The following is a 9558-nucleotide window of genomic DNA, read 5'->3' as shown; positions in this document are numbered from 1 at the left end:
ACGGGATGATGTGGGATATTAGTGGTAGTAGTCTGGTGGCTCTGGCTGACGGGATGATGTGGGATATTAGGGGTAGTAGTCCGGTGGCTCTGGCTGACGGGATGATGTGGGATATTAGGGGTAGTAGTCCGGTGGCTCTGGCTGAAGGGATGATGTGGGATATTAGGGGTAGTAGTCCGGTGGGTCTGGCTGATGGGATGATGTGGGATATTAGGGGTAGTTGTCCGGTGGCTCTGGCTGATGGGATGATGTGGGATATTAGGGGTAGTAGTCCGGTGGCTCTGGCTGACGGGATGATGTGGGATATTAGGGGTAGTAGTCCGGTGGCTCTGGCTGACGGGATGATGTGGGATATTAGGGGTAGTAGTCCGGTGGCTCTGGCTGACGGGATGATGTGGGATATTAGGGGTAGTAGTCCGGTGGCTCTGGCTGAAGGGATGATGTGGGATATTAGGGGTAGTAGTCCGGTGGTTCTGGCTGATGGGATGATGTGGGGTACGTGTGTGTGACGTTTTGCGGCCCGTGCTGCTGTTAACACACGGACATGTCAGCGTGTTTTGCTCATGGACACACGGCCCCTGGAAACACACTGCCGTGTGCACAGACCCGTTCACCTGTGTCTCCGGTACATGTGGAAACCATCACCTCATGTCCGGGACACAGTGAGGGATCGTGCTGGTGTCATAGACAGTAAAGAGTTAACTGCTGTCAGCGGGAGGATTTCCTGTTTCCCTGGTAACTGGGAACTTTCCTGTGTCGCCTGCGGGGGAAGTGTTTCTGTGCTGCACTTCCTGTGCTCTGCCAGTACTTTCCCCCATGTGGTGAGAAGGTGATTGTTGGGTTTGTTGAGGGAGGATCGGGGGGGGGTCTGGCGATATTGGGGGGTCTCAACTCTGTGTTTGTCTGCCCCCTCAGATGCTGCCTGTCAGAGGGGGGACCCTGCTCAGGGCCACGGCTGCTGTCTGCAGGTAAGAGCCCCTCCATCCTGTCTCAGCAGCTGTGGCACTACAAGTCTCAGCATGCTGATGTATTCAATATCCGGGGCTGCTGGATTAACTCCTTCATGCTGCTGCCATTTTCCTTTTTTTTTTGTTTCCTCTTCTAAGAGCCATAACCTTTTTATTTTTCCGTCTCCATCGCCGTGTGACTTCTTGTTTTATGCAGGGTGAGTTGCACTTTTCAATGACAGTATTCATTTTACAGAAAAATCCAAGTGCATTGAAATAGCAGAGAAGTGCAATTCCACAATTATTTTTTTTTTTTTGAGGCTTTTTATTTGCCATGTTCACTACATGATAAAACTGACCTGCCATTATGATTCTCCGGGTCTTTACGACTACGCAGATACCAAACATGCATAGGTTTTTTTTTTTAATTTAAGTGGTGAAATTTTTTTTTTTTGCAAAATTCATGAAATAACCCCACATTTTCTTGTGTCATCATTTTCCGAGCCCCTTATTGGTTTTATTCTTCAGGATTATTTTCTGTGCCCTGAGCCAATGTTTTTACTGTTGCCATTTTGGGGTAGATACAATGTTTTCATAGTTTCTTATTGCAATGTTGAGGCGGCCATAAAAACCCATAATTTTGCTCATTACACCATTTACCGATCAGATTAATTTATCTGATATTTTAATAGATGGGACGTCTCGGAATCCCGTCTTGTTTATATTTTTAATGTGGTGATTTGAACATCTTTTTTTTTATTTTTTACTATTTATATTTTTTTAAATATTTTTAATTTTACTTTTTACTGTATTTAATAGTGTCATTAGGGGACTTGAAGCTGCGATCGTCTGATCGTTTGTGCTGTACATTGCTTTTTTTTTTTCTTCATTAGAAAGTGTGTAAAAAATCTTTGTAATTTGTGTGTGATGCATCAGCACTAAATAGTTATGTGTTGGGGGGAGCTATTGAGGGAGGGCTAAATTAACCCTTCACGGTTGACCAAGTGATTTCCAAATGAATCCACAGGGCGTTGCTAGCAACTGGGAATGACCAGACGGCGACGTATGCCTCTGTATGGGAGGATCAAGGCAGATCACGAACCCCGTTTATTATGTCACCTTTTTTTTATAGTATTTTGCCTAATTATGCAAAGTACCCAGTTACCAATAGCATCGTCGTGACACATTTACTTTATAAGCCAATAGTATTGCAAGAAAATCGGAATATGTCCTTAGCTACGTGACGTAGAGAATAGAACAATAGCACATTCATCAGGGTCTCATATCTTATATCTTGTTCGGACTGGGACAGTCTGGTTTCATTACAGCCATGAACTTTCCCCTAGTTACAAAATGTAACTCGTGAACAACAAAATGGCGTCGCAAACGCAAAAATGGAGTCTTTGAGAACAAGATGTCCCGTACATCTAAATACTGTACTTCACAAAAGTATAGGCAAAAATGAAATTTCTGGGGTAAAATAAAGATTGACATGTGCATATATATTCATCCCTTTTGTGATGAACCATCTAAAAATTTCTGGTGCAAGCAATTCCCTTCATAAACCTCATGCTTAGTGACAGGACGTCCCCCTGTGTACAATCTAAGTGTCACATGTCTGTCACTATATACACTCTATCTTTTCTGAGAGGCCACAGAGGCTGCAACACCATTAACAAGAGGCTCCACTAACCATACACCAACAAGACCAAGGAGATTTCTAAACAACACCAACAAGACCAAGGAGATCTCCAAACAAGTCAGGCACAAAATTGTTGAAAAGTACAAGTCAGGGTTGGGTTATTAAAAAAAAAAAAAAAAAAATCTCCCACTCTCTGATGATCCTCTGGAGCACCATCACAAATGGAAAGAACATGGTACCACAACAAATCTGCCAAGAGAGGGTCGCCCACCAAAACTCTCAGCCCAGGCTAGGAGGGCATTAAACAGAGAGGCAGCACAGAGACCAAAGGTGACCATGAAGGAGCTTCAGAGTTCCCAAGCAGAGACTGGAGTATCTGTCCATACGACCACAATAAGCCATACACTCCATAAAGTTGGACTTTATGGAAGAGAGGACAGAAAAAAGCCTTTACTTACACACAAAAATTGTAAGGCTCGTTTTGAGTGTGCCAGAAGACATGTGAGACTACGTAGCTGTATGGAGAGAGGTGCTGTGGTTAGATGAGACCAAAATGGAACTTTTCTGGAACCATACCAACATAGCTCATGGCCACAAGAACACCATTCCCACAGTAAAACATGGTAGTGGCAGCATCATGCTGTGAGGATGTTTTTCGGCAGCAGGGACAGGAAAAATGGTCCGAGTTAAGGGAAAGATGAAAATACAGGGATATTTTTAAGCAAATGCTGTTTTAGTCTGTCAGTGATTTGAGACTGGGACAGAGGTTTACCTTCCAACAAGATAATGACCCAAAGCAACACTCGAGTGGTTTAAGGGGAAACGTGGAAATGTTTTGGAGAGGCTGAGTCACAGACCAGACCTTAATCCAATGGAGAATCTGTGGTCAGACTTGCTGTTCACCAGAGGAAACCATCTAACTTAACCCGTTCAAGACCTTGATTTTTTGTGCTTTCATTCTTTGCTCTCTTTCTTCCAAGAGCCATAACTTTTGTATTTTTCATTCAATATGGCCATGTGAGGGCTTGTTTTTTGCAGGATGAGTTGTACTTTTGAGCGACACCATTGGATTCATCATATTGTGTACTGGAAAATGGAAAGCAATATCAAAGTGCGGTGGTATTGCAAAAAAAGTGCAATTCTACAATTGTTCTTTTTTTTCACTATGTTCAGTAAATGCTAAAACTGACCTGCCACTTTGATTCTCCAGGTCATTACAAGTTTGTAGATACCAAACACGTCTAGGTTCATATATATATAATATGCGCCTCTGGACTTCATAGGAGATCGCTATATGCAGCTATCGGGAAGACAGGGACAGTAATAAGCCACCTCTCCCTTTTCTGTGTACAGTTTGGCAGTAACTGTTTATTACTATCCCTGCCATCCTGATCACCTAAAATGCTTACAATTCGCAAGATGTGACATGTTCTAAAAATCTTCTTCATTTTGGACTGCTTGGTGCCAGGTCCCCCTCCTAGGATCTGCTGTAATCTCTGGGGGGCATCCAGCAGTCAGTGTTTCATTACATTGTGCTGCTGAAACACCAGATAATCTATTCTGTTCTAGAACTTTATTACATGTGATATAATCTCGTATCGATGTTCTCTCTGCAGCAGAATTACAGGACACAGTTGGCTCCAGAGCTGTAATCCCGGTGAGTAGAACTGAGCTATGAAAAAGGAGATTGACCTTCAGACCGCTGCGGGAAACGCCCCTTCTCTCGTGAATTTTTAGAGTAATTTTTTTGTCTCCTGAAGCAGTTTATCAAGAGTGATTTTTGCACTGGATGCGATTCAAAATCCACTTTAAAAAGCATTTAAAATACTGAATATTTATGTTATTCCTAAAAATACATTTTATTTTTTTTGCAAGTTTTCTTTTGATTAAATGTTGTAATCTGCATACTTTGCGGTGTCAAGTCGAAAAGCTAAAAAACTTCTTCAAAAAGATCTACAAAATCTTTTAAAAAAAAGACTTCCCTTAAAAGTCATATTCGTTTATTCCACCTCAAAAAAAAAAAAAAACTTCAGTGATCAAATTTCAAAGCTTTTTTCTCCCAAGTGGAAATGCTGCAAGAAGTGACTTTTTCCGTACAGAAAAAACATGTAGAAAAAGAAACAAACAAACCCCCCCCAAAAAATCATGAAATTGCTGTTTGTTTTTTTTTCTCCTTTGACTTCTACTCTTATATATGTTAACAGAATAGATGATAAAGTTCTCCTTATTCTCAATTATCAGAATTTCTCTTATAATTATTAGGGTTTATTTCACCTCTTCTCTGAGATGGGAAAATAGAGACAGAAGATTCCTGATCTGTTACTTAAGGAGGACGATATTCTCTCCCGGAGGACGTCGCTTATCCTTCTCTTTTTGCCATGCAGGTGTCCAGGTAGAAGACAGAAGATCCTACAGATCCCAACCTACTCACGGCATCGGTCGCTACAGGTTCCTGTTACCCCCAGAAGTGGTGAGGACACGATATACCTGGGAGATGATCTTATGTGGATGGTGCATGTAGTGCAGGGACTCCGGTGCTTCTCTTTGGTCAGAGCCGCTGTTTGCATCTTTTATTCTTTAGGACCAAAAGAAAAAAGGCAAGTTGTTGAAAAAGGAGATTAAACAAGGCACAGAGTATGAATACGGGGTGTTAAACTTCCAAGTATCCGGACACAACATGCTCTATGTGGAACATTTCGCTCAATACATGCATAATTTCTTCAACCAGATGTCCATTAAAGTGGAGGAAAGGTGAGATCTACTGATCCTGTATTATACCCCAGAGCTGCACTCACTATTCTGCTGGTGCAGTCACTGTGTACATACATTACATTACTGATCCTGAGTTACCTCCTGTATTATACTCCAGAGCTGCACCCACTATTCTGCTGGTGCAGTCACTGTGTACATACATTACATTACTGATCCTGAGTTACATCCCGTATTATACTCCAGTGCTGCACTCACTATTCTGCTGGTGCAGTCACTGTGTACATACATTACTGATCCTGAGTTACATCCTGTATTATACTCCAGAGCTGCACTCACTATTCTGCTGGTGCAGTCACTGTGTACATACATTACATTACTGATCCTGAGTTACCTCCTGTATTATACTCCAGTGCTGCACTCACTATTCTGCTGGTGCAGTCACTGTGTACATACATTACTGATCCTGAGTTACATCCTGTATTATACCCCAGAGCTGCACTCACTATTCTGCTGGTGCAGTCACTGTGCACATACATTACATTACTGATCCTGAGTTACATCCTGTATTATACCCCAGAGCTGCACTCACTATTCTGCTGGTGCAGTCACTGTGTACATATATTACATTACTGATCCTGAGTGACATCCTGTATTATACCACAGAGCTGCACTCACTATTCTGCTGGTGCAGTCACTGTGTACATACATTACATTACTGATCCTGAGTTACATCCTGTATTATACTCCAGAGCTGCACTCACTATTCTGCTGGTGCAGTCACTGTGTACATACATTACATTACTGATCCTGAGCTACATCCTGTATTATACTCCAGAGCTGCACTCACTATTCTGCTGGTACAGTCACTGTGTACATACATTACATTACTGATCCTGAGTTACATCCTGTATTATACCCCAGAGCTGCACTCACTATTCTGCTGGTGCATCTAGTTTTGTCTACATTCCCTGCCAGCCCTGTACAGATACGGGGCAGTTTCAGACTTCAGCTGTGAAGCACACAGTGTTGAGTGCAGCTGCTCCCTTGTATTACTGTACATCTGACTCGTTTTATTACAGTTACGCTAAACCAACCAAAACTATGGAAATGTTGCTGTTGCCGGACGTGGGGAACAAGATGTTTGTGGACTCTGTTCTGACCATCCATGAGCGGATCGTCCAGGTCAGTGGAACGTGCCATACAGTGGGGAAAAAGGTATTTAGTCAGCCGCCAATTGTGCAAGTTCTCCCCCTTGAAAATATAATCTTTATTTTTTTTTTTTTAATAATCTTTATTTTTATATAGCGCTAACATATCCCGCAGCGCTTTACAGTTTGCACACATTATCATCACTGTCCCCGATGGAGCTCACAATCTAGATTCCCTATCAGTATGGCTTTGAAATGTGGGAGGAAACCGTAGAACTCGGAGAAAACCCACGCAAACACGGGGAGAACATACAAACGCAGATGTTGTCTTTGGTGGGATTTGAACCCAGGACCCCAGCGCTGCAGTGCTAACCACTGAGCCACTGTGCCACCCTTAAAAGATGAGAGCGGCCTGTAATGGACATCATAGATAGACCACAACTATGAGAGTCAAAATGAAAAACCAAATCAGACAAGGTGATTTTCTGGATTTGTTAAGATTTATTTTGCAAATTCTGGTGGAAAATAAGTATTTGATCATTAACAAAAGTTCACCTCAATATTTTGTTATATATCTTTTGTTGGCAATGACAGAGGTCAAACGTTTTCTGTAAGTCTTCACAAGGTTATCACACACTGTTGGTGGTATGGTGGCCCATTCCTCCATGCTGATCTCCTCTAGAGCAGTGATGTTTTGGGCCTGTCTCTGGGCAACACGGTCTATCAAATCCCTCCAAAGGTTTTCTATGGGGTTGAGATCTGGAGGCTGGCTAGGCCACACCAGGACCTTCATATGCTTCTTATGAAGCCACTCCTTCATTGCCCTGGCGGGGTGCTTGGGATCATTATCATGCTGAAAGACCCATTCCCGTTTCATCTTCAATGCCGTTGCTGATGGAAGGAGGTTTGCACTCAAAATCTCACGATAGATGGCACCATTCATGTACCCGGATCAGTCGTCCTGGTCCCTTTGCAGAGAAACAGCCCCAAAGCATGATGTTGCCACCCCCATGCTTCACAGTAAGTATGGTGTTCTTTGGATGCAGCTCAGAATTCTGTCTCCTCCAAACACGAAGAGTTTTGTTTCTACCAGTTCTACTTTGGTTTCATCAGACCATATGACATTCTCCCAATACTCTTCTGGATAATCCAAATGCTCTCTAGCAAACTTCAGACGACCCGGACATGTACAGGCTTAAGCAGGGGGACACGTCTGGCACTGCAGGATCTGAGTCCCTGGCGGCGTAGTGTGTTACTGATGGTAGTCTTTGTTACGGTAGTCCTAGCTCTATGCAGGTCATTCACTAGGTCCCCCCGTGTGGTTCTGGGATTTTTGCTCACCGTTCTTGTGATCATTTTGACCCCACGGGGTGAGATCTTGCGTGGAGCCCCAGATCGAGGGAGGTTATCAGTGGTCTTGTATGTCTTCCATTGTCTTATTATTGCTCCCACAGTTGATTTCATCACACCGAGCTGCTTGCTATTGCAGATTCAGTCTTCCCAGCTCTTTGGTCTTCACCATAGTGGAGTTTGGAGTGTGACTGTTTGAGGTTGTGGACAGGTGTCTTTTATACTGATAACAAGGTCAAACAGGAGCCATTACTACAGGTAATGTGTGGAGGACAGAGGAGCCTCTTAAATAAGAAGTTACAGGTCTGTGAGAGCCAGAAATCTTGCATGTTTTTAAGTGACCAAATACTTATTTTCCACCATAATTTGCAAAATAAATCTTCCCAAATCAGACAAGGTGACTTTCTGGATTTGTTTTCTCATTGTGACTCTCACAGTTGTGGTCACCTATGATGTCCATTACAGGCCGCTCTCATCTTTATAAGTGGGAGAATTTGCACAATTGGCGGCTGACTAAATACTTTTTTTCCGCACTGTATATACATATTGGATAATGTAAGGAAGATGGATATAAGCCTCTAATAAATCCATTAGCCTCATCCTGCCGTAGTTACAAGATGGCGGGCGGTGACCACTGCGGCTGCTTTTCTCACGTCTCACCTCCTGCTTTTCCAGGTTAGCGGTGTAAGCGCCACCATGGCCCCCATTATCATAGAAGTGTTCACCATGAACCAGCCTGAAGGGGTTAAATTATTGGTAAAGGAGGTAAGAAATATGATTGGTCGCTATGTTGATTGATTTCTCTGATTTTATATTCTGAAACTTTTTTTCCTGTATATACACATTTTTACACTTGCTGTGTAATTCTCTTCTCTGCAGCACACAGACACGGATTACCTGGAAAGATTCAAGGCTCGGCCAGATCTGGACAACCTGAGAGCTTCAATAAACTGACAAACCCTCCATCTGCCCAATACCGGAGCCACAGATGGAGGAACTGTACAACCGCCACCGTGTACCAGCGGGGAAGAAATCAGAAGCTAACAAAAAGATTAAAAATAAGCAAAATAAAACTTTTCTGTTTTAATTCTTTGAGCGATTTGTGACCTATATAACATTATTATAGTAGTTCAGGGCGGCACGGTGGCTCAGTGGTTAGCCCACCAAGGACAACATCTGTAAGGAGTTGATATGTTCTCCCCGTGTTTGCGTGGGTTTCCTCCGGGTACTCCGGTTTCCTCCCACATTCTAAAGACATATACTGACAGGGAATTTAGATTGTGAGACCCATCGGGGACAGTGATGATAATGTGTGCAAACTGTAAAGCGCTGCGGAATATGTTAGCGCTATATAAAAATAAAGATTATTATTATTATATTCTTGTACATAGGGGCAGTATTGTAGTTATATTCTTGTACATAGGGAGCAGTATTATAGTAGTTATATTCTTGTACATAGGGGGCAGTATTATAGTAGTTATATTCTTGTACATAGGGGGCAGTATTATAGTAGTTATAGTCTTGTACATAGGAGCAGTATTATAGTAGTTATATTCTTGTACATAGGGGCGATATTATAGTTATATTCTTGTACATAGGGGGCAGTATTATAGTAGTTATATTCTTGTACATAGGGGGCAGTATTATAGTAGTTATATTCTTGTACATAGGGGCAGTATTATGGTAGTTATATTCTTGTACATAGGGGCAGTATTATAGTAGTTATATTCTTGTACATAAGGGCAGTATTATAGTAGTT

General features: G+C 42.4%; 1 protein-coding gene across 4 annotated transcripts; it reads left to right on the top strand.

Moving 5' to 3' along the window:
• Positions 1-681: 681 nt before the first annotated feature.
• MRPL48 (mitochondrial ribosomal protein L48) lies at positions 682-8886 on the top strand. Of its 4 annotated transcripts, XM_073548558.1 has the most exons (8): positions 682-829; positions 916-968; positions 4206-4246; positions 4974-5059; positions 5171-5340; positions 6381-6516; positions 8475-8564; positions 8679-8886. In XM_073548558.1, the coding sequence occupies exons 2-8, from the start codon at positions 916-918 to the stop codon at positions 8751-8753; spliced, it is 651 nt and encodes a 216-aa protein (XP_073404659.1). In that variant the 5' UTR covers positions 682-829; the 3' UTR covers positions 8754-8886. The 4 variants fall into 4 exon arrangements, with proteins under 4 accessions (XP_073404659.1, XP_073404660.1, XP_073404658.1 ...); XM_073548559.1 differs by lacking the exon at positions 682-829 and having other exon boundaries at positions 830-968; positions 6381-6483; XM_073548557.1 differs by lacking the exons at positions 682-829; positions 916-968 and adding an exon at positions 1005-1165 and having other exon boundaries at positions 6381-6483.
• Positions 8887-9558: the final 672 nt, after the last annotated feature.

Source organism: Dendrobates tinctorius, unplaced genomic scaffold (genome assembly GCF_039654945.1).
Source record: "Dendrobates tinctorius isolate UK_male_01 unplaced genomic scaffold, ASM3965494v1 ptg000157l, whole genome shotgun sequence".
NCBI lineage: Eukaryota > Metazoa > Chordata > Amphibia > Anura > Dendrobatidae > Dendrobates > Dendrobates tinctorius.
Note: the sequence above shows the minus strand (reverse complement) of the source record. Positions and strands in the feature narration are given on the sequence as shown.